Below are 25,624 nucleotides of genomic sequence, written 5' to 3'. Positions count from 1 at the left end.
GAATAAGTCTGAGGCCAGCCTGGGCTACAGGAAAGCTTGTCTCAGAAACGAAGAAACCAAAGCCAAAAAGAGGTGGAGATCACAAATGGAAAAACAACAAAAACAAAAACAAACAAACAAACCCAAAAGGCCTTGGCCTAGTCCCTCCCATGAAGTACAAAGTACATGTATGAACCAAATCTGTCTAGTATTCACATGAAAATAGTAGATACAAATTAATTGTTGATAATATTTTTATTTCATTCAGTATATTTGTATACTATCATTTTAGCCCTTGGCCAATGCTTAGAAATTATTGATGATAGGTTTTGTGACCTTTCCATTGTGTTAAGTCTTCAGAATGTGGTGTGCGGCTTACACTTCTGCCTCATCTCAACTCCCACAGTCTGTATGCCAGACGCCAGTAGCCATAAGTGCCTCCCAGTATCAATGTAACGCAAGACCCAGATCTAGGCGGGAAGGCAAAGGAAAACCACGCCCAGACAAACAATGCATTTACCAAAGGTCACAGATGACTTTGAAGAACACCAAGCAGGGGTGGTTGAGAAAACCTCTCTGACCAAGAGCTGACATAGCTTCTGCAGGAGTGGAGAAGGACTGAGGACAGAGGCCAGCGGCCTGTGGGTAGAGCAGGTACGGCCGGAACAGAGGGAGCTGAGGCAGGGGCATGAGATGGGCTGAAGTGTGCAGTCAGAGCCCCCACAGGGAGGACCCTCTATGGCATAATTAGGCTTAACATTGTTTTCTCCTCCGTGGGACAGAAAGCCAAAGGGAAACTTTAACCAAGGACCCATGACATCTGGTTTAAGGGTTTAACTCCTCTGTCTCTGTGCCCCTGTGCCTGTGTCTGTCTGTCTGTCTGTCTCTGTCTCTCTCTCTCTCTGTCCGTCTGTCCTGTTGACCCTCTTAGGGAAGTCATCTACTTAGGGAGGCTACTGCAGGTGTGGGTGGGAGATGAGGATAACTTGAGATGGAGCTGACAGAGACGGAAGGAAGCGAAGGTTTTCACTATGCGTGAATATCTCGGAGTATAGCTGGCAAGGTATGCAGACGGAGGCGGCTGGGGAAGGAAGGAAGGGGTCTTAGGTTTCCTGATTTGAAAATCTTTATCTCTGCCACAGAAAGAAAAACAATTCAACATGTGGTTATTGGATGTCAAGTTATAGGTGGAAAGTTACACCAAAGATGTTGACTTGAGTCTTCCAGAAGGCCTGGCCCCTGACAGTAAGCAGGTGCGGAGATGTAGACCTTAATTACAGCATTCGGAAGACAGGATCACGAGTTGAAATTCAGTCTTGGCTACCTTGTGAACTTGAGCCAGCCTAGACCATATGAAAACTTGTCTCAAACATATACATTCTGGGGGGCTGTGGGAGCTGGTAAAAGATCCTGGAGACAGGGTCCCATATCAGAGTGGTAGGAATTAGCAACTCAGCACGCTTAGTAGGGAGAGCTGATTATCTTAGGTTATTTTGTCCTCTATGAAGGGCCGACCCCAGGCACCCTTTGTGTCAGACTTGGTGCTTAAAGGGAAGAGGAAGTCACACTTAAGAGAGATCTCTGCCAGAGTAAAAGCCCCAAGGAGAGAAACCAAGGTAGTTGTTACACATCACACATTTAATAGCTGTGAGCTGTTTGCTATTGCAAAGCCCAACTTTCTTAAATAAATCATGAGGTGACTATTTTACAAAAGTTCTGCTAAAACACATGTCTCCCCAGAAACAACTCCATGACTTAACTGGGGTAAGCAAAATGCTTGTTCTCAAAGATGTCCACATGCTGGTTGCTGTCAACTCTGAGTATGCTATGTTACACAGGAAGGAAGTTGAGGCTGGAGGTGGGTTAAAGTCATTAATCAACTGGCATGAGGTGGAATGACACAGGAGTGTCCAGCAAAAAGCACAGGTGACAGGGAAGGCAGAGACATAGGGTCAGAGGGCTATCATGACAGAAGCAGAGAGCACAAGGGGTAGAGGAGAGCAATAGTGAGGGAACTCTATTTCTGAGATGTTTTTCACGTCAAGATGTCAATAGACCATCTATCTCAGGGCAAGCAAGACTCCTCGGAACGATTCCAAACACATCTAAGAGATAGCCAGTGTCTTTGGAAATGTATAGCTGAGCTTGGAAGGTGGCAAATGGGAAAGGGAGAACCTCTACTTTAACAAGAGGGGAAAGGGGGTAAGGAGGGACCCAGGTGCCACACACTGCCTCAGGGTGAAGGCAGCTCAGCTCACAAGCAAGAGACTTCAGGAGGAGCTGATGGAAAATTTAAGGCAGCAGGTTAATTTTTTTTTTTCTATAACTACCAGAAAGAACTCGGCCATGTGGACACCTCAGTTCATCCAGTGGGACCCATTCCAGGCTTCTGCCCAGAGCCTTAAGATAGCACATTCATGAGATTTTTTTTTTTAAAGTTACCAAGTTTGTGGGAATTACAAGCGATGATCAGAAACTATTGTCATTAGGAGAGACCATCTGCAATCTGGTGGTGGCCACTGTGCTTTTGAGTAAAGTTACTTCAAGTCTATGAGTCTCACTTTCATCAGCGATATATGCAAGGGAGAAAAAGTCTTTAGGTTTGCAGTGAGAATAAATGGGACGGCGTATTTAAAATACCTGGTGGAGACCCTAGCACCCAGGGTGGGTGGAGCCACGGGCAGGTCAAAGGTGTTAGATCATATATTTTCCAGACTCTTCCTGGTCTGGAATAGGCCCACACTCCCTTGCTACCTTGCTTCCCCAGCAAAGGCGTGGCCATTGGAGCTGACTGGCCTGTGACCTTGCAATCTCTCCTTCTGTCCCCTGCCCCTGGGGGACAGTCAGGTTACTGGCTGGCAAGCATGCACCATGGGCAACTTAGTAGTCACACCGGCTGGGACCTTCTGCCCACCTTGGTAACCTGAAAGTGTGTGCATGTGATTGAGTCAGTCTCTTTATCTGGTGGTACTGAGGCCACCCACACACAGTTCCACCATGATAGTAAAACTGTCTCCCGAAGGGCAGTTTGTCTCAGCTGCTTTCTCTCCAAGCTAAACCATCCTAACCCCTCCCCCACTGGAAGCCAGCTCCTGGATCACTCACAACATGCCCACGTCTACCACTGTTTAAGAATCCAGCAAGCTAGTCCATCCAGTCTGGCCTACAAAGCAAGTCCAGGACAGCCAAGGTTACACAGAGAAACCCTGTTGTGAAAAACCAAAAAGTGAGAATCCAGCTACTGGGGCTGGTAAGCTGGTTCGGGAGTTGAGAGTGACCACTAATCTTGCAGAGGATCCAGGTTTGGTTCCCCGCACCCACCTGGCAGCTCACCACCCAAATGAAACGCCAGCTCCAGGAGATCTAATGTCCTCTTTTGGGCTTTAAGTGTGCCTGCGTTCACATGGGCACACATCCCTACCACATATATGAATAATTAAAAATGAACATGTTTTTAAAAAAAAAACCCAGCTCTTCCCCATGGGCTTTGGTGGAGGTCGTGAGGCAGCATCGGCAGGTCTGAACAGGATAGGGGTTCAGTCCTTCTGGACCCCACAAGGTGAATTCACAAGCATCTCGTGGACAGCGTGCCATGAAATGCAGCTTTACACAGTGCTTGGGAAGTACAAAAGCATTGAAGGCACTTGCTTCGGAACAGTCCCTGAGAGCGGCGGCCTCAGTTACTCTCCAAAGGACACATTTCTTTAATGGCCTTGGCCCTGGGTTTGCACAGGATCCATCACACAGAGCCTTTAAGCTGCGGTGGTTCCTTTTCATTTCTGGTTATCTCGGGAGCCAGGACCGAAGCTGCTTTTATTTTGTGCAACTGATGTATTTAAAACCCTAATTTTTTTAATTCGTCTTAATTCTCAGATGGTTTGCAGTTAGTTTCTAGCCTTTTCCTCCTTCCTTTTTCTATCTCTTCATCCTCCCTCCCTCTCTACTTTTTTTTTTTTTTTTAAATCCAGACAAGGTGTCTTTGTCAGGGTTTCTATTGCTAGGACAAAACACCATGATCAAAAACCAAGTTGGGGAGGAAAGGGTTTATTTGGCTTACACTTCCAGATCACAGTCCATCACTGGAGGAAGTCAGGCAGCAGCTCAAGCAGAGCCATCATCTGGGGGCAGGAGCTGATGCAGAGGCCATGGAGGATGCCGCTTACTGGCTTGCTCCTCATGGCTTGCTCATCCTGCTTTCTTATAGAACCCAGGACCACCGGCCCAGACACGGTACCACGCACAATGGGCTGTGCCTTCCCCCATTGATCACTAATTGAGAAAATCCTTACAGCTGGATCTCATGAAGGCAGTTTTTTTTTTTCAGCTGAGGCTCCTTCCTCTCTGATGAGTCTAAGTTGTGTCAAGTTGAAACAGAAAACCAGCCAGTACAGTCTCACTGTGCAGCCCTAGCCTAGAACTTAATCGATAGCCAGGATATACTAAGATGTGCAACAATCCTCCAGTCCCTACTCCTCAAGTGCGAGGATCACAGGTGTGCACCACCATCTCCACTAGGATCACAGGTGTGCACCACCATCTCCACTAGGATCACAGGTGTGCACCACCATCTCCACTAGGATCACAGGTGTGCACCACCATCTCCACTAGGATCACACCTGGTCCTGGGATACATATGGGGAAGACAATGAGCTGAGTACCGCATTCATCTTTTCTCAATCCTGACTGTGGCTACAACCAGTCAGGTTGCCTCACACTCCTGCTAACACTCTTTCTCCATCATGTGGAACTGTGCCCTCAAACTGTGAACTAAAGTTAATGTCTCCTTCTTCTTCTTCTCCTCCTCCTCCTCCTCTTCCTCATCCGTCTCCTTCTCCTTCTCCTTCTTCTTCTTCTTCTTCTGGTTTTTCAAGACAGAGTTTCTCTGTGTAGCCTGGCTGTCCTGGACTCATTTGTACACCAGGCTGTCCTCGAACTCACAGTGATCCACCTGCCTCTGCCTCCCCAGTGCTGGGATTACAGGCATGCACCACCATGGCCAGCAACGTCTCCTTTCTTAAGTCAAAACAACAGTAACAATTAACAAGCTATCTTTTGCCCATTTTTCTTTTGTAGAAGCCAGGGTGGGGCCCCTTTTTTTCCTTAATGTTTTGTAAGAGTTATTTGGGTGCCTTTGTTTTACACACACACACACACACACACACACACACACACACACACACACACACCCCACATACATTTTATTTATGGCCTTTTCAGGTTCATTTACACATCAACATCAGTGTGTTTCAGTTCTCCTTGCCTCCTTATGGCCGAGTACGATTCAATTATATGTGCCTACTACGACTGATTTGTCTCTTGATGGACATGCAGGTTGTTTCTATTTGGGGGGTCTATTGTGAATCCTGCTGCTGTGAGCATGTGTAAATAAATATCTGAGTACTTGCTTTCAGCTATTTTGGACATATATTTAGCCTGGGACTTTGTAGTCTAGTCTCACAGTTGGTAACTATCTGTTTCATTAATATTTTCTTATTCACTCATGTAGTCACTGATGGGGTTGGCTGGCTGCCAAGTGCCAGGCATCAAGCTGAATTCCTGGAGCAAGTGGAAAATACAGAGGAGCTCTCTCCCTTCCTTCCTTCCTTCTTCCTTCCTTCCTTCCTTCCTTCCTTCCTTCCTTCCTTCCTTTCTTCTTTCCTTCTTGCTTATGGGAGGAGATACTGAGGAATTTTTCAGAATGCAGTAAAGAACTTCTGAGATAAAGTGCGAGCTGAAGTTAAGGCAGAAGATGCAGATCCTGCAGGTAGATTTCAGAGTGTGGGGGCGGGGAGCGAAGGTCAAACCATCAGCTGACACAGGTTGGAGACCCGCATGGGAAGAACAGGGCCACAGAGTGGGCGGGATGAGCTCCGGAAGGCTGGGGAGAAGACGGAGCCTGTGTTCCGAGTGCTCAGGCAGAGAGTGACTTGAGCTGGGCAGTGTGAGGTGGAGGTGCTGCTGCTGCTGCGGCGGCAGGCATGGGGGTCAGCTCTGCCACACAGTTCAGTTATTTCTTCAGAATCATTACTGGAATACGTAAGAATTATTTCTATAACCTGGCTGGTGGCGTATACTTTTGCTCCCAGCCCTTGGGAGGTGGAAGCAGAGACAGAGGCAGAAAGACCTCTGAGTTTGAGGCCTATGTAGTCAACATAGTGGATTCCAGGACAGCCCGTGCTACACAATGAGACCCTGTTTTTAAAAAAAAAAAATTTTTTTTTTCTGTGTGGGATGTACAGGATTGCCTATTATTCAGGACGCCCCTAGGCTCAATCCCTAGTACCAAACCATAAAACCAGAACTTTTATAATAAGATTATAACTAGCTTATTTTTGTTTGTTTCTGTTTTTGAGGCAGGGTTTTATGTCACACTGGCTGGCTTTAAACTCACTTTCTAGCCAAGGACACCTTTGAATCCTCCTACCTTTACCTCCTAAGCAAATGGACTGGGTGCTGAAGAATTAGAGAAAGTGATGGAGTCATACGGAGAGGTGTGGTGGAAAAAAGAGTATTGGAGTTAGTTCAAGGTCATCCTTGGTTATGGAGTGAGTTTGAAGCTAGCCTAGGTAACGTGAGACCCTGTTTCAAAGAACAAATCTAAACCCCAAATTTTTTTTTTTTTTTTTTAAATTTTTATTTATGTATACAATGTTTTGTCTGCATGTAGGCCAGAAGAGGGCACCAGATCTCATTACAGATGGTTGTGAGCCTCCATGTGGTTGCTGGGAATTGAACTCAGGACCTTTGGAAGAGCCGCCAGTAAGTGCTCTTAATCTCTGAGCCACCTCTCCAGCCCCCCCCAAAAATTTTTTTTTAAATGACTGAATGTTTTGGGGGGGGGGAAATGCAGTGAGGAACTGCATTTTCTGAAACGTGACCATTTTTCAAATGCGGTGCTTTTAGATCAGGGGCGTGTAGTTGGGCATCCGAACAGGAAGTGCGGCAGCGGACCGCCAGGCTCTAGGCAAGTGTACCCTACAGGTAAGTGGCACAAGAGCAAAAGGCTGAGGCAGTTGCTCGGTTCTTAGGTTGGGGGCGGAGAGGGGGGGGGGGAAGCTGCTTGAGGCCTGCCCTCCTAATCATCCAATCAGAGTGGAGGATCTGACGTCCCTTCGTTGCCGTGACAACGAGGTGCACACGCTTTAGCTGGCTCCCTGTGGCGGTTTGGTTCGGGCCCATGTCATGTCGCGACAAAAGGTAGGAGTGACACCTATCCAGTGCTTTCGCTGTCCTTAGAGGGCCGCAGAGGAATGTAGAACGGAAAGGTTGGGTGCAGTTTTAGAGGTGGAAAAAAGAGTAAGCTGGACTTTCTAAAGACTACAAGTCCCGACATGCCACATGAACTCCGAGTGAGAGCGGTTTTGATGGGAAATGCACTCGGTCTAGAATCTAAACTGCACGCAGCGATTTCTGTGGCCCCTAAATACTTTCCCGACTTAGTAAACCTTTAGAGATTCTTTCATTCCCAGTTTGCTTGTCTGTCCATCCATCCAAAAAAGTTCCCGTAGTGGATAGCCCAGTGCTATCTGAACCTCAAATCAGACAACCTCTTGCGCTTGCCAACTCTGATGTTAAGATCAGGAAAAATAGCGGGGTGTGGTGGCGCACGCCTTTAATCCTAGCGCTCAGGGAGGCAGAGGGAGGCAGATTGCTCTGAGTTCGAGGCCAGCCTGTCTACAAAGCCCTCCATTAGTTGGTAGCCTGCACTTGTAATCTCAGCCTTGGAGAAGTGGAGCCAGGAGGATCCCTGGGGTTCACTGGCTCCTCAACCTGGCTGAATCTGTGAGCTCTAGGTTCAGTGAAAGAAGCAGCCTCAAAAAGTAAGGCAGAGACTGGTTGAGAAAGACATCCAGCCCTGATGTCTCTGGCCTTCACGTGCTTGCATACATACATGCCTGCTCATCTGCCTTCATGTGTACACATAGCATCAAACATATATTTACAATAACATAACAATATTAATTACTTACAAATAAAATTAAAACAAGATTTCCATACCAAAAAACCAGAAAATAGTTGGTAAGAAATAAAATTGACACATTAGTAGAGAGACAAACCATGTTCATGGATTGAAAGACTCAACACTTTATGATGTCACGTCTTCCCATGAATGATCTACTCAGTGTGATCCCAACAAAAATCCCAACATGCCTCAAATACAAATTGTGAAGCAGATTCTAACATTTGTGTTGGTGGGACCTGGGGCGTGGAGCTCAGTGGTAGAGCATATACTTAGTTAGCATGTGTGTGGCCCTGGGTTCAATCCTAGCACCAAAAGTCATGTTTATAATGAAGTACAGAAAACTGCTCATTGCAAAGACAACATGGGAGGCTTAGTCATTTGATTTCAAGATTTACTAGAAAACTACGGTCCTCAAAACAATGTGATCTGGGCCCCGTAGCACAGGCCTTTTATCCTAGCCAACAAGGAGGATGAGGGAGGTGGATCATAAATTCAAGGCCTCCTTAAGCTACAGTGTGAGTTGAAGGCCAGCCTGGGCAACTCAGTGAGACCTTGTCTCAAAAATGAAAAGTAGCAGAAGCTGGAGGGGAGGGTTGGGGATGTCGCGCAGTTGTAGAGCGCTTGCCTTACACGCACAAGGCTCTGCTTTGAGCCCTGGCACAGCATCCCCCTCATTCCAGGATCTGAGATCTAGAAGCAGGAGCAGTAGTTCAGTGTCGTCTTCCATTCCACGGCAAGTTTTAGTGTGAGGCTAGCCTGGGTTCTGAGTCTCTGTCAAGACAAAGCAAAACAACACAGACTCAAACAGCTTGGGATGTAGGTTGGCGCTGGAGGTCTTGTCAGGCACACATAACAAGCCCCACATTCAACTCCTGGCTGCTTAAAAAAAAAAAAAAAAAAAAGCGGCAGTGGCATAGGATGAAAAATAAGCAGATGAAACAACAGAGGCTCGGTAGATAAAAGTCTTGCTGTGCTAGCACCAAGATTCGAGCCCTATGTAGAAACATGGCCTGCAAAGACGGCTCAGCAGCTCAGTTGCCTGCCACTTAAGCATGAGGGCCCAAGTTGGGGTCCCCAGAACTTATGTACATGCCCTGTGGGCATGGTGACCCACCTATAATTCCACCCTCAGAAGTCGAGATGAGATTCCCCAGGGCAAGCTGGCTAGCTATACAAGTCACATCGGCAAGCTCTGGGTTTGACTGAGAGACCCTGCCTCAGTGACACACCGTGGAAGAGTGATTGAGGATAGTTCAACTTCAGGCCTCCACGTGCACACAGACATATGAACTCCAACACACACACACACACACACACACACACACACACACACACGGGAATGGAAAATAAAATAAAAGCTGGGAATAGTGTCCAAGTCTGTAACTCCATTGTTATGTCCAAATTTTCGAGAGACTCCCCTAACAGACCACCCAAGAGCCAAGTCCAAATGTAATGGCAAGGAAGTCATTATTGTAGGTTTGAACCCAGGCCACCCTCCCATGCACTGACACAGCAGATGCAGGGAAGCAGCCTCTAGTCTCAATTGAGAGGGACAGAGACAGAGACAGAGAGACAGAGAGACAGAGACAGACAGAGACAGACACACAGAGATAGAGACAGACAGACAGACAGACTTGGGAGCAAGTCTTGGCTGACAAGTCACCAGGGACCTCTGTCCTATACCCCAAGCAACTAACTTGTACCCACAATGTGACTGAGAGTGGGAGAAACCCCCAGACTCTACAAGAGAAACATCTCCCAGGGACGCACCAACATAATAACAAATTCACAGCCTTCCAAACCATTACATCTGTGGTTCATGTTAAAGGGCAACAGGAAAGCCCCCCCGCAACACACACACACCGGGAAGATGTCACCCTCAACAGAGACATGTACTCTTGGTAGGGACTGATCCTACCAGGACTGGGGCCAGTGTCTTTGGGACTTGACTGGGGACAAACAATACCCTTACCCATAAAGGACTGGGTAGGTCTTTGGGAGGGGTGTGAGGAAATTACTCTGAGAAATGCGCACAGTCTCTCCCTAGCTCTTGTGTACAGCCAACACTCAAAGTTAGAATGGAAGGTCTAGATTGTTCTTAGGGAGCCCGAGGAGCTCTCAAGCGAGGCTTTGGGTTGACATTTGAAGCACTGGCGAGCTGGCCTTCATATAGTGATCTTGCCTGTGGTGTGATTCTTCAGCATTGGAGAACTCATTGCTTGCTAAGCAGGTAAGTTCCGCCCTGATTTCTGAGCAGAGATGAGGAGGGAGAACACAGCCAGGCCGGACATTCACGCTTGAGGACCTACGCTCCATTGAGTGTGGTGGTTTGAGCACCTCACTCACTGAATAGGTTGGGTAGGAACAGTAGGTGGGTGTGCAAACCCAGTTACATCATGGATTTTTTTTTTTTCCTCCCTGCAGAATCCAAGTTACAAGGGCCATGGATTGTCAAAAGGAAAAGAGCGGTGAGTGGTCTCACTCAGTCCATATCCACAGGACAGGCGCTCCTTCCCACCTCTTACCCTCCCCACTTCTTTCTATCCCTCCCTTAATCTTTTTCTTTACCCTGTCTTGTTGAGTTAGGGATCTCCCTTTGTGGCCCAGGCTGACCTTGAACTCACAATGGGATTATAGGTATGCTCTACAACACCTAGCTACCGCTCCATTATTTAATTCAATAATTAGGATTGTAACCTTAGGGACCATAGCCAACAGTTGTTGAATGGTGACCCTGCCTCTCCCCATGTACTATACCACCAAATCCTGACCACCACCCTTCATGTAGATCCTGCTACTGTGTCCACTGTGCAGATGGAGACACTGGACAGTCAGAGAAGCCAAGGGTCTTGCTGGGAATCCTGCATCTGTAAGGCATGGCTGGTTGGACCTTGCAGGGCACACTGGATTCCCCTTCCCCTCTGGCACTCAGCATTCCTAAAAGCCTGGACTCAGAACTCAGCACCTACTAGTTTGCCCTAAGCACAACCCACCAGCACCAAACAGCAGAGCAATGCTCTTTAGTGGAGATTTTCCGGGTGTGAAGGGGTTTGCACTGTACACACTATAGCCAGTGTTTTATCTTTACTTTTTACTGAGGCTCCTCTGCCTGGGCCTGCAGTGAGCAGGTGTGGTGACTTCAGGTGGTTCTTTCAGGGCTGTTCCAGCCACACTTTCTCTGTATGGCTGCTTCTATCAGCACTGTCAAGTCTCCAGCTCTTACAGGCAGAGCTCCTTAACCCTGTCCCAGCTCTTGACCCTGAGCTTGCGTGTCTGCTCTAACAAAACCAAAGGCACTGCAGTGAATAGGATGGATCCACCTACTTGTGGCAGGGTATCTGCTAATTAGAAAGGTGTTTGGCTACAGGTAACAAACACACCTCCAACCAGCAGGTTGCATTTCTTTCCCTCGAGGGTGAAAGCGGCCAGAGTGGTGCTGCAGAGGTTCCTTGAGTTTTGATTCCTCATGGGCAGAGAGTGGTTGTTGTAGCACCAGCTTTCCGATCCCAGTGGAGACCCAGAAAGTGAAGGCATGGTGGCTCACACTTGTTACCTCAGGCCTACTGAGGCTGAGGCAGGAGGACCAAGAGTTAACATCAGCTTGACCTAGAAAAAGAAAAACGTGAGTGGTGGGGTACACGGCATATCCCTCACCCCTCTTTTAAAAATTCAAGTGAACAAACATTTCCCAGAAACTTAGCCCTCCGTGTGTGTGTGTGTGTGCATGTGTGTGTAAGATTTTATTATTTATTTTATGTTTGAGTGTTCTGTCTGCGTGTACACCTGCATGGCAGAAGAAGGCATTAAATTCCACTGCAGATGGTTATGAGCCACCATGTGGTTGCTGGGAATTGAACTGAGGACCTTTTGAGGAGCAGACAGTGCACTTATCCACTGAGCCATCTCTCTCCAGCCCACCTTCCTGTGTTTTTAATCTTATCAATCATAACTACATTACAAGGCCACCCTTAGAGCTCAGGAGCTAGTGATGTAAGTTGCTTATGGGTATCATTTTTCCTCTGCACCCTGTTTTTGTCATGTAAAAGTACATTTTCAAAAAAAGAAATAATAAAAACACAAAAATTGTATTTTTAGTATTGATTAGTGGGGCTCTGAACATATGGTAGGTACTTCCAGGCTGCCTGAGGATGTCCCATAGCAAGAACCTAGACACATGGCTTATCTGGTTCCCTGTAAAAGTCTTGGCTGTGGCCCCCAAAATCGAAAACCAAGATAATGACCCAGAGCAAGATATTTGGAAGGTGGTTTCAGGAAGCAGCAGGAAGTGGGGGGACCACAGCCAACTAAGGGGAGGAAACCGGTGTGGCTGAGGCAAGTGGGTTCCATCTGCCTGGAGAGCTTAGACCCAAGGCAGAGCTGGAGAGACAGCCTCCAAATCCCCCACCCCCACCCCAGCTGTGTGCTGGTGGGGGAGGGACAGCCTCCAAGTCTTCCCCTCCAAGTCCCCCCTGGAGGGACAGCATTCAAGTCCCCCCCAGCACCCCCCTCCATGTGCTGGTGGGGGAGGGAGGCGGACTCCTCCCTGCTTCAGATCTGCTCTGAGCCAGAGTGACATCCCCCACCCCAGGGGGAGAGGTTCAGGTGCTGAGGCAGAAGGCTCTCTGGTTGGCTTGTGCAGAGTGAGAATGCTCCAGGGATATGGGTGTGCTGCCACAGTGCTGTTTCCACAGCAAATGTCAGCCGTCAGTCCCTGCCAGAGGTGCCTGAGCATGTTTCTGAGAACACACCGAGGTACACGCTTGGCCAAAGCACTGAGTTTGGGGTATTTGTAGGTTCAGTTTTACTAGAACTGATCTGTGGGGCCTCTGCAGAGGCCTCTGCCAGCCCAGTGGCTGCTTCCTTCCAATGTTTAGGGGATTGCCAGTTTTCTGTGTACAACATATAGCTGATGGTTTCTTTGTTGTTGTTGTTGTTGGTTGGTTGGTTTGTTGGTTGGTTGGTTTTTCGAGACAGGGTTTCTCTGTGTAGACCTAGCTATCCTGGAACTCACTCTGTAGACCAGGCTGGCCTGGAACTGCCAGTCTCTGCCTCTGGAGTGCTAGAATTAAAGGCTTGCAACTCTGCCACTACCACCACCCAGCTTGCTGGTGGTTTGAATAGGCCCAATCGCTGTCCATTTACCCTCACATTGTAAGAAGGCCCCAGACCCCCAGACCTTAGTAAGTAAGCCCTTAGCCCTTAGCACAGCTGACTCCATGATGGAAGTGCCATCCAGGCTGTAAAACTCGGTGCACAGACAGCACAATCTGGCAGAAAAAAAAAAAAGAAAGAAAGGAAAAAAAAAAAAAAAACCCTAATCCTCAAGGTCCATAGTTCTGGGAAGGTCTCTAAGTATGCTAACTTTGTTGGTTTCTGTAGTTTTTCTTCAGGCTTCGTTTGCTAACTGAAGTATGTCAACCCAGAACATGCTTTTTGTGCTTAAAAGATCATCCTTTAATCCCAGCACTCAGGGAGGCAGAGGCAGGGGGATCGCTGTGAGTTGGAGGCCAGCCTGGTCTATAAAGTGAGTCCAGGACAGCCAAGGTTAACACAGAGAAAACCTGTATGGGGGTAGAAACAAAAGCTCATCCTGAGAAAGGCTCAGCGCTGCTCTGGGATCCTAGTAAAGACTTTATATTGGCTTAAGCACACGTCCAGGAAGTCTTCTCTGGTGAATACTCCACACCACCACCATCACCACAGGTAACTGTCATCCTTCTTGCCTTTGTGTGAACACTTGCTATTTTCTGCTTTAACATTTTTCCCAGTCTGATGGATTTTGAAGCTGTCTTTCTTGTTTGGGACTAGGTACTCCTTTGTAAGGTTCTGCTTGGTCTCCGTTAATTCCCAGCTAAACCTTCTTACTCTATTTTTAAAAAGTTACTTAGAACAGTGGTTCTTAAGGCCAACTTCACCTACCTGAAACCCTGTTCAAGAAAAAAAATTTTTTTGAGATAAGGTTTCCCATGGCTATCCCGGAACTCACTGTGTAGACCAGGCTGGCCTCAAACTCATAGAGATCTCTCTACCTCTGCCTCCTAAGTGTTGGAATCAAAAGCATGTACCAGCATGCATGTTTAAATTTTCTTTTAAATTCAGTCTGTTGTTGTGCTGAAGGATTAGAAGAAAATCTATCTCAGAAAGATATGAAGCTGGAAACGGGACGATCATGTCCCCTGAAAGAGAGCTGGGACCTCCAGGAAGACTTGTGTGACCTGTGACACCAGGGAATCAAATATGCATCTGTTACAGTCTGTCTGTCCATCTGTCCCACCCCCACTCCCTGCAAACTGAAAGTCTAATCCCCTTTTGTTATTTAGAGGCTGAGGAGCTGAAATGATTTTTCCGCTTTAATTGATATGACCATGTGATTTTCCTTCTTGGGTCTGTTACTATGATAAATTACATCAATTAGATTTCCAGCACTGACCCAGCTTTGCCTGCTGGAAAGACGCCACTTGGTTATGAGGTATAATTAAATTTTTTTTTGTAATATCGAGTTTCCCTTGCTGGTGTATATTTTTGAACACGTGTGTGCTCACCTGTAAATGTGGTGATGGAGATAACGCCTGGGGTCTCCCACATGCTAAGCAAGGGTTCTGCTGTTAGCCACACCCCAGTCCCTGGCCTGTAGCTTTGATTTTATGCTAATTGTCAGTGTCTAATGTCACTATCAGGTTACTCTATCGTCACAGATGCCTCTGGAAGCTCTCTCTCCCCGCCCCCCCTTCCTTTTTCTGGAAAAGAGTGGGTAGAACTGAGCCAGCTTCTTTATACATCTTGGGAGAATTAATTCTCCTGTGGGCCCAGGTACATCTTTTGGGGTTGTTTTTCACATAATGGCCTCAGTTTCTCTAGGTATACAGTTACTCAAATGTGTGTCACATGAGGAGGGCTGCGCTAGTCTGGGCTTTCCAAGAACTGTGTCATCTCAGCTGTCAAGCTCAGGTGTGTGGAGGTGCTAGTGTGCTCCTACTGTGGTCTCCGTGTCCGCTGGGTCTGTGGTAGCACCCCCACTTCATCCCACCTGTGGATAATAACGTCTTCTCTTTGTTGGTCTGGCTGGTAGATGTGTCAACTTTATTGGTCTTTCAAGAGCTTTCAGTTTATTGATTCAGTCCATTGTTTTCAGTGGAATTCATTGGTAATGCCTGCATATGGGGCAGTCCTGGCTCCTGGACCCCTGGCCTCCTGTGATAGGGGGCAGTGGGAGCTCCTTGCTGCCTGAGGGAGATGAAGGCCTCGGCCTTGCATTCCCTCTTCTCTGCACCATCCAATGACAAAGCAATGTTGGGGTACACTGCTGCACCCTCACAAGAAGTGACAACCCACCACTTACCAGGAGTTCACTCAAGGTTTTATTAGTCTATTCTGCTGTGGAAGGCTGCGTTATCTAGGGCTTCCGCAGACAGGAGAGAACAGGCTGCGTTTAAAGGCTGTTTAGGGTCCATATCGATTAACATTTCTGGATGCCCACTGGGTGGGCGTTTCATTTCCACATCTGGGACATAGAGAGGCAGAGAGAAAGCTGGGAAAGTCACCATCACCATCGCTTTGTTCCAAGGTCCCTCACTAGCCTCCTTGTACCATTCAGTCTTCTGATACTTGTTTTATACATGTTTGGGATTTTAGTTGCCTTAGTAGGAGGACTAGGGGAGAATATATTTGCTCCATCTCCCCAGATGATCGCCGGGAAGGGGATCTGCAAACACTTACCATGTGATACAAGAATTAGTCACAGCTCACGTGAGGCAGCCGAACCCCACCTAGAACATAGTAGGGACTGAAGAAATGTTTGCTTTTTGTTTTATCATCTTATTTATTATTTATTTGATATGTCCTTGTGAAACCTAGGCTGGCCTCAAACTATGTAGCCAAAGACGACCTTCAACTGATCCTCTTGCCTCCACCTCCTGAGTACTAGGACCACAGGTGAGAACCGCCATGCCTGGCTTATTATTTTTATTATTTACTTTATGTGCACGGGTGTTCTGTCTACATGCATGTCTGCGCACCTGGAGCATGCCTGGTGTCCACGGAGGCCAGAAGAAGGCACTGGGATCCGCTGGAGCAGGAAGTACAGACGGTTATAAGCTGCCGTGTGGGTGCTGGGAGTCAAAACCCGAGTCCGCTGAAGGAGCAACAACCAGTGCTCTTCACCACTGTGCCATTTTTCCAGCCATCATTGTGGTTGTTTTGAGACAAAGTCTCAAAGTCTAGGCTGAAATCCAGGCGGCCTTGAACTCATGGCATTCCTCCTGCCTCAGCCTTCTGGATTACAGGCATGCACTCTATGCTTAATTTGCTGTTTTTCAGTAGCTCAAAGAAGCTAAGAGTCTCAGTCTGGCTATTCTAAGTGTTGGCAGGCGATGGTACTGAGCTCTGAGAAGCATCACTTCTGACTGTGGCACTAGCAGGTGGAGCCTGGCTTTTCTTCTTCCCTTTTGCCCTAATCCTCAGGGACATCCTAAGAAAGCCGTTGGTCCCGAGCATATTTTTTTCTGTCTTATCTTGCAGAGAACAGAGAACATTAATCCGGTTCAAGACCACGCCCATGAACACGCTCATGGACGTTCTGCGCCGCAGGCCCGGTTGGGTAGAAGTGAAAGAGTAAGATACCCCTCTCCTCCCTCCGCTCAGCTCTCTTCCCTTTGTCTCCCAGGCCCTGGTCTTCTTTTGTTTTTCCTCTCAGCTACTGGGACTTTCCCTAAATCGGATGTGAGCTTTTTGCTGTTGCTGCTGTTTTTGGTTTTTTGTTTGCACCACATTGTGTGGCGTGCATTGCTGACATCATCGCTATTGCATTTATGCCCTGCACACATCTAGTATGATATGATACTTTCCCAGGTGCTAGCCAATTGCTTGAGACTCTATGGCATGTGTGATGGGCATTATCAACTGTCAAGTTGACAGGACGTAGGATCATCTATATTATAGATTCTATAGGGACAAGCTACTATGTGTTTGTGAAGAGTTTGTAGATTTGTCAAGGGGGAAAGGTCCCTCATAACAGTAGGCAGCAGCATCCCATGGGTGGGGTGGGAGTGGGGGTGGCTGGGTGTGGGTGTGGGTGTGGGTGGGGGAGGGGGGCCTCGGGATGGATTTTAAGAGGAGGAAGACAGTTGGGGGCCAGCATTCATCTCTTCCTGCTTCCTGGCTGTGGAGGCAGTTTGCCCGGCTGCCCGTGCTCTTTTCGCTCTGATGGGTTGTATCCCCTCCAACTGTCAGTCGAACACATCCCTCCTTCCTTCCGTAAGCTGCTTCTTGTCCAGTGTTTTTCGTGCAGCGATGGGGAAAGTAGCACAGCATGCAAGTGTCCTGTAGGATTCCAGCCAGTTCTGGGTGATTTCTGTCCACTCGTTGTCCCATCGCTCTCAGAGAAACAAGGAATGTGATCACACAGACCTGCTGGCTTGAGCTTTCCAGGGACCATCACGACCAGCTCTTCCCCTGCCACTTACAGCAGGCCTGCAATTCTTTTGTGCTAGGGTCTGGGGACAGTGACAGAGACAACAATAAACACATGGCATGTGGCAGTAGGTGCAGTTACTGAGGGCTGTGGCTTGGGTGTGTGTCACAGAAACCCATGAGGGGTTTTGACAGGTGAAAGTCTCTGGATCTGAAAGTTCCGAGATGACAGAGCCCCCCGCCCCTACCCCATCCCGCCACGCAAAGCGGAGCCCATCTTCATCCATCTCTCCATCCTGCTCTCCCATGACTTGAGGTGGAATTTCAGGGTTGCCTTCAAGTAGCGGTGGCAGGATAAGGCGAAATAAGCGACCTTACCCCTCACAGTGGCCTCGACAGAACTTAGCCATGTGCCACATTTCACTGCAAGGAAGCCACATGGTCCCAGGTACGTCAGAGAATTCCAGCATGGTGGCACATCCCTTGAGTCACAGCACTTGGGGGTCAGAGGCACTCAAATCTCCATGAGTTCAAGGCCAGCCTGGTCTCATAGCAACAGTGAAGAGTTACAGGGTGAGACCCTGAGAAGAGCATGGATTTGAGGGGTAGGGGACCAGTAGCCAACCACACCAAGACACCCAGCAAGCAGTTCATTGCATCCTGGTCACCCTGCAGCACCTAGCACAAGCCGTCTCTTAGCCACACCATGAATCTTCTACCTCAAACCGTCCGGGCAAGTGCTACTGTGATCCTGATTTCACCAACGGGAAACGAGGACAGAGAGCAATGAAATTGCCACCTGGAGAGCACACTGCAGGGAAAGCCATGGGGCAGGGTGTGTCCCTGACGCCCTAACACCTGTCTACTGAATCACAGTTCCCACCCAGGCCTAACAGCCTTTGCATGAGCAGGGGAGGGAATGAGCCGGTGCTCTGCACCAATGAGCCGGTGCTCTGCACCGGGCTTCAGTCCAGCAGGACGGACTGGAACTAAGTCAGCCCACTGGAAATGGTCACCTGGCCACAGCAAGCTGCATCCAGGTGATCCTATCATTCACTGTTGATGAAGCTGAGGGCGGTTACCCTTGGAGCCGGACAGACGTCAGGACACTTTAAGTGTGACAGAGTGGGAAGGAGGAAGGATCCCTGGCCTTGGTTAGCCCTTTAATGTCTTCCTCCATAATTAAAGAGTGGCCACACTGAATGGCGTGAAGATGGCACGCACACGAGGGAACTCGAGTCTCAGGATAGATTCCAGTCCATGATACTCTCCGAGCCTTTGCTCTAGTGGGCCTTAGCCCGCTCCTCATCTTCAGCTCTGACCTCTCCGCCTCCTCCAGAGCTCCCCTTCACACCCTTGAACATGCCCTTTCCAATCCCAGGGCCCTGTTCTGCTACAGCGCTCCCCCGCCGCCCTCGGCCTGGCTGCCCTCTTCACACTCCAGCTGAAGGGTCACTTTCAAAGGGTCCCTCAGCTCCCAACCTCATGACTGCTTCGCTTCGAAGCACAGTTCACAGTTCCTCGCTGTGCAGTGATTTTTATCTTGCTTGTTGTCAGCCAAGCTTACAGGAGTGTTGGCAACATCTGGCCAGGTGTTTTGTCATTGTCACTCCCCCCAAACTGCCTCTCACTGGCACCCCTGGAGACAGCCTGCACACATACAGATGAACACACGAACAGTGCGCCATACTCTCATTCAGTCAGCATACAGGCCCCTGAGGGATGCTGGGAGCAATGAAGACGGACCCCCACTGCTATCTTCTGGTGAGAACCACCTCGGGAGACAGTTCTAGAACAACTGACCTTCCCAGAGCCCAGGGCAGCCATGGCAGTGACAGCCACACTGAAAGGTCTACTGGCCACCTTTTGCTATCCCCTCCTTTCTCTCTCTCTTTCTTTCTGATAAGTGAAATTACCTTTCACTTATCAGAAGATAAACCCTTTAAAAAATTATATATATATACACAATTCCAGCTGGGCTCTGTGGGTTCAAGGCCAGCCTGGTCTACAGAGTGAGACCCTGTCACAAAACAACAAAAGCCAATCCCATGTCTTTTTTTTTTTTTTTTCCTCCATAGCCCAAGCTGTCCTCAGCCTCACTATGTAGACAAGGATGACCTCGTACCACTAATCCTCCTGCCTCCACGTTCTGAGTGCTGGGGCTCCTGGCTGGCATCACCATGCCTAGTTCAAATCCTGTCTTTCATGCTCATGATATTGCATAATCCTCACTGTCTCACTCCAGAACCTTCTCCCCTTCCACCACAGAAGGCCCCATCCTCCAGCAGTCCCCCCCCCACTTCCCTTTCTGTCCAGCCCCTCGACTTTAGTTTGTTCTATTCAACCTCATAGAAACGGAGCTGGACAATGGGCCTTTTGTCTGTTTCCACTTTGCCCCTTTCCTTTCCGCCCTCCCTCCCCTCCTTCCCCTCCATTGCTCTGCTTCCCTGTAACACAGGCTGCGTTAGTGGGGAGCACCCTGCACCTTAGGGCACGGTTGGGACTGGAGCAGTGTGGCCAGTCTGCTGAGAAGTACGGAAGGCACCGTGAGCTCAGGGTGGCCTCATCTGCTGTCCCTCAGGGAAGCCAGCCACTGTGTGTCCTCAGGCTCCATCCTTGTCTCCCTCCCCCAGTGAAGGCGAGTGGGATTTCTATTGGTGTGACCTCAGCTGGCTGCGGGAGAACTTTGACCACACCTACATGGGTGAGCACGTGAGGATCAGCCACTTCCGGAACAACTACGAGGTGAGCTCCATCCCTAAGACCCACATAGTAGGAGAGACTGACACCCAGAAGTTGCCCAATGACCTTTGATACTATTGGGCTCTATGGGTTAAACAATCACAAAGCTCATCAGCAAGTGGGTACTGCGGTCTCTAAGGGAGTCTGGGAGCTTGTCTAGGGTTCAGGTATCCCCATCTTGGTAATTCTCCCTACTCTTCCATTGGTCTTTTGTTTGTTTTTGAGACAGGGTCTCTCTGTGTAGCCCTGGCTGTCCTGGAATTCAATATGTAAACCACACTGGCCTTGAACTCACAGAGATCCACCTGCCTCTGGGATTAAAGGTATGAGCCACTATGCTCAGGCCTTCTACTGATCTTAAGATGTTCACGTGTCCTTTCTGTTGTAAAGATTGGGTTGTTGTTTCTGTCCACAAGTACTAAAATGGTTGCAATAGGACTTCCGCCCTTGATGCGTGAATAGGGAAGCCACCATTAACAGGACCTTGCCTTGGTGCATGGGCACAGAAATAATTGTTGGTTGACTAGGGTCAGAGTGGGCCCCCAACACTCTTTTCCATCTGTGGTGTAAGGGAGTAAAACTTGCAGGAAGTGACCTAATTTGAGGGAAATGGAATTATACTGCTCCTCAGAAAGGATAAAAACTCAGAAGGGGGTGGGGACATTATGTCTCCTTTCTCTTTGTTTTGGCCTCTTCCCCCTATAAATAAATGTAATGAAGTTTTGTTTTTTTCTAAAAAGAAGTGAGCAAGGCAGGCAGGGAGCAGGAGAGTCACTGTCTGCCCTGCTCCCTGCGGCCCAGCTTACCAGGAAAAACTACATGGTAAAGAACCTGAAGCGGTTCCGGAAGCAGCTGGAGCGCGAGTCGGGGAAGGTGGAGGCAGCCAAGTGTGACTTCTTTCCCAAAACTTTTGAGATGCCCTGCGAGTACCACCTGTTCGTGGAGGAGTTCCGCAAGAACCCCGGGATCACCTGGATCATGAAGCCTGTGAGTGAATGCCTCCGCAGCGAGAGTCGGGGTTCCTGTGAGTGCTTCCGCAGCGAGAGTCGGGGTTCCTGTGAGTGAATGCCTCCGCAGTGAGAGTCGGGGTTCCTGTGAGTGAATGCCTCCGCAGCGAGAGTCGGGGTTCCTGTGAGTGCCTCCGCAGCGGTTCCAGTCAGGGTTGCGGTCTGAGGGTCCCAGGAAGGTCCAGCATCGAAACTGGACCCTCGTGTCCCTTTGAGGCTTTATGAAAAAAGAAGCAATTCTATGTTAGAACTATGTCATACATGTTCTACTTGAGCTCCTAAGGGGGGAGCCTGGTGTGGGCCACGGCCTCCACACTCACACTGGACACCCGGGGAGCCCTGTACCTGCTGCACCTGCTGAGTTCCAAGCTGCATTGGGTTTGGGAGCCACTGCTTTCAAATCTTTTATTTTTAGAGAAATGTTTTAGATTTTTAAATTTTTTGTGTGTATGCATGTTTTGCCTGCATGTGTGTCTGTGCACCACTTGTGTGCCTTGCCTACAGAGGCCAGAAGAAGGTGTTGGATCCTCTGGGAACTGGAGTTAGAGACAGTTGTAAGCTGCCTTTAGGTGCTGAGAATTGAACCTGGGTCCTCTGGAAGAGAAGCTCTTAAGTGTTGAGCCATCTCTCCAGCCCCTGCCTTCCAATTTTGCCACTCAGAGTCACCAAGGACCAGCAACAAGAGCAAGCAAGGGTTTCCCCACATGAATTAGACCAAACTGCTCAGGCCCACCCCAATCTGCCCAGTGACTCTGGGCAAGGCATGTGCACACTCAGGTTTGCTTCTTTTGTTTTGTTTTTGAGACAGTCTCTCTATGTAGTCCTGTCTAGTAGCTCTCGATATAGCTGCCTTGGAACTCACTCTGTAGACCAGGCTGGCCTCAAACTTACAGCCATTCGTGTGCTTCTGCCTCCTGAGTGCTAGGATTAAAGGTGGGCGGGCATTACACTCAGCCACACAGGTCTGTGAAAATGACCAGAGCTTCCCGGGGCAGCGTGAAGGGAAGGTGTTTCCTGGACTCTTGGAAGTGATCAGAGGACTGGTCCACTGCTGAGCACCTAACTCCAAGCCTCTCTGCTGAGCATCTAACTCTAAGCCTCTCTGCTGAGCATCTAACTCTAAGCCTCTCTGCTGAGCACCTAACTCCAAGCCTCTCTGCTGAGCATCTAACTCTAAGCCTCTCTGCTGAGCACCTAACTCCAAGCCTCTCTGCTGAGCATCTAACTCTAAGCCTCTCTGCTGAGCACCTAACTCCAAGCCTCTCTGCTGAGCACCTAACTCCAAACCTCTCTGCTGAGCACCTAACTCCAAGCCTCTCTGCTGAGCACCTAACTCCAAGCCTCTCCTCTAACCCATGGGCTTTGTATCGAACACATGCAACTTCAGGCACAGACCTGGATCAGTACTGTCCCTGCTTACAGATGAACAGGGTGGCCCAGGGGGCCTTAGCCAGGGTCACACACCTCACAAGTGGCAGATACAGAATTAGAATTCAGGCACTTAAGAGGCTAGGGCAGGAGGAGTGTTACAAGCTTAAGGCTAGCCTACGCTACACAGTGAGTTCTGTTGTACAGTTCTCACTCTATACTGAGACCCTATCTCAAAAAAGAAAAAGAAAACAAAAGCCTCAGGCCCAGCCGAGCAGAAGAAGTACCTGTTTTCATTCCCCAGACAGCATGTCTCAGCTGTGGGACACACACACACACACACACACACACACACACACACACACAGCACTACCCACAGAGCCAAGGTTCCGCTTCTTAATCACAACTGTCATGGCACTGCTGCTAACAAAAGCTGAAGCGACTTACTATGCAGTTGCTGGTTCCCAATTAGCAGAAAGTACAGCTGGGGTGCACCTGGGCGATGCCTGTAGCTCTCTGCTTATCCTCTTCACCCTGTCACCACCAGCTCGCCTTACCAGCCTGTTCAGGACTCTGGGAAAGAACCAGGAGCCTGGGAACCGCCTTCCTTGGGGGGTATTGTGGACTATTGTTTTCTTCTGTACTGCCTTGCTCAAGTCCACCCCATTCCTGGCCCCTGTGCTACGTAAGTGGCTACATCTTCATCAGGCAATCCCAAGCCTCGTTCTTCAGTTCCCGGAGGAAGGCTGTGTCAGACCACTCTACCCTCACCCTCTTCCTAGGCATCCTCTTAGGCACAGAAAATATAAGGGGACTTTGGTGATGTTCCACCTCCACCCTGGTGCCACTCTGTGGACTCTTGGGGTCCTAGGACCATCCATCTCTCAGCTTTACACTCTTAGGGATAGGAAGAATAGGCCTTTACGGCTAGAGAGATGTCTCAGTGGTTAAGAACACTAGCTGCTCTTCCAGAGGTCCTGAGTTCAATTCCCAGGAACCACATGGTGGCTCATAGCCATCTGTAATAGAATCTGAATTCCTCTTCAGGGGTGCATGAAAAACAGAGCACTCATATACATTTTAAAAAAAGAAGGAAGAGGAAGAGAGGAGGAGAAGAAGAAGAAGAAACAATAGGCCTTTGGCCACTAGGCACAGTGGTCCAGTGGTTTGTCATCCCATCATTTAGGAGACAGAGGAGGGAGGATCAGGAATTCAGAGTCATCCTTGACTACAGAGTGAGGGCTTGAGTTTTATCCTTAGCAACCATGTGAAAACCAGATGTGGTGACCTGTGCTAACATCACTGAGGATCCATGGGTTTACTGGCCAGTCCAGCCTGGCTGAGGCACTGAGCCCCAGGTCCCAATGAAAGCTCCTATCTCCTGCCAGAGCCTTTAATTCCAGCACTTGAGAGCAGAGGCAGGTGGATTGCTGTGTCTTTGAAGCCAGCCTGGTCTGAATAGTTGTAGGCCAGCCAGAGCTACACAGAGAGATCCTATCTCAAAATTAATAAGTAAGGTGAACAGTTTCTGAGGAATGACATCTGAGGTTGTCTTCTGGCGCGTGCACACACTCGCATGTGTGCAAACACACACACATGCACACACACGTGCACATAACAGGTACATGAACCACACACCTGTGTGTACCCCAACACAAGTAAATATACAAACACGTGCACATAGCAGGTACATGAACCGCACACCTATGTGTGCCCCAACACATGTAAATGTACACAAACACATAAAAATGAAAGAAAAAAATCAAGTAAACAAATAAATAGGCCTTCAGGTTTGGCCACAGAAAGTCCAGTCTAAAAGCTGACGACATAGCTCAGTGTTAAAGCATTTGCCTAGCCTACTGAGGTCCCAGGTTTACCCCTCAGCCCTGCAAAAAACTAAAGCCAAACCTACCAGAATTTAAGTCCAGTCTAGTGTAAAAGAAATCACACACATGTAGTGAGAATTTTGGAATTTTGGTTTCTTTAAAAACAGGCCAGGCATAGTGGTGCACACCCTTAGTCCCAGCACTTGGGAGGCAGAGGCAGGTGGATCATTATGAGTTCGAGGCCAGCCTGGTCTACAAAGTGAGTCCAGGATGACCAAGGCTACACAGAGAAACCCTGTCTCAAAACAACAACAACAAAAACCAAACAAACAAAAAACCCCACAAGCCAGGTGTGGTGGCGCACGCCTTTAATCCTAGCACTCGGGAGGCAGAGGCAGGTGGATCGCTGTGAGTTCGAGGCCAGCCTGGTCTACAAAGTGAGTCCAGGATGGCCAAGGCTACACAGAGAAACCCTGTCTCGAAAAAAACCCAAAAACAAAACAAAACAAAACAAAACCCCCCACAAAAATATTATGTGTTTTCATTTTAAGCCCACACGTGGGAATACGGGGCTGTTGTGGGCAGTCTTTCACAGCTACCCATGTTTAGCCTCCTGCTCTAGTAGAAGGGTGGTTTTGCCAGCTGCAGATAATCTCTGTGATTATGTGACATCTGGAATTCTGGGAAGTTTTCAGAGGGTACATGAGTGTGAGGGCCTCCAGAGGTGGGGTCGGTGGTTGTTTAGGAAGGTTGGCTGTGGTTTGCTAGTAGCTGTGTTAAAGAAAAAGAAAAAGAAACAAAAGGAAAGAAATTTTAGATTTAGGGATTTCCCTAATTCCTCTCTCCCCTCTCTCCTGTTTCTCTCCTATCTAGTGTTAGGGGCCTAAACCAGGGTGATAAAGGAACCCACAAGGCAGCAAACACACCCACCCAGCCTTTCTCCCACCTGCCCTTCCCCCCCAGCTCCCCTGCCAGTGTCCCTCAGGGTGCAAGGCATCAGGTATGTGGGGCAGGACTGTGCCTTTCCACCCGCCTGTGTGTCCATGAAGCTGCTCTCGGTTGTAATATCTTGTATAAGCAAGCTCCTGAACATGTGGGGACACGTACCGGCCAACTGAGTCACAGAATAGTGCTTTACTGAAAGTCACTGTTTTGAGACATGATTGACATATGAAATCTGAAAGATGTCATGAAGCCAGAGAGAAACATATACCTATGACAGGCCATGGCTTTCAGCTAGGGTGCTAGCACTCAGGAGGCAGAGGCGGGAGGACTGTTGCATGTTGGAGGCCATCCTGGTCTATCAGAGAATTCCAGACTAGCCAAGGTTA

The 25,624-nt window shown here is 48.7% G+C and overlaps 1 protein-coding gene across 1 annotated transcript in view; it reads left to right on the top strand.

The window, feature by feature from the left end:
- The first annotated feature begins 7,061 nt into the window (after positions 1–7,061).
- Positions 7,062–25,624, top strand: part of Ttll9 (tubulin tyrosine ligase like 9) — a 40,266-nt gene continuing 21,703 nt past the window's right edge. The window contains exons 1-5 of the mRNA XM_051143475.1: positions 7,062–7,176; positions 10,367–10,410; positions 16,460–16,552; positions 19,984–20,095; positions 20,894–21,079. Coding sequence (XP_050999432.1) covers positions 7,162–7,176; positions 10,367–10,410; positions 16,460–16,552; positions 19,984–20,095; positions 20,894–21,079 — 450 coding nt within the window. The 5' untranslated portion in view covers positions 7,062–7,161. The remainder of the gene's footprint in view (positions 7,177–10,366; positions 10,411–16,459; positions 16,553–19,983; positions 20,096–20,893; positions 21,080–25,624) is intronic.

Source organism: Acomys russatus, chromosome 4 (assembly GCF_903995435.1).
Source record: "Acomys russatus chromosome 4, mAcoRus1.1, whole genome shotgun sequence".
Taxonomy (NCBI): domain Eukaryota; kingdom Metazoa; phylum Chordata; class Mammalia; order Rodentia; family Muridae; genus Acomys; species Acomys russatus.
The sequence above is the reverse complement of the archived record's forward strand: the minus strand, read 5'-3'. Positions and strand labels throughout refer to the sequence as shown.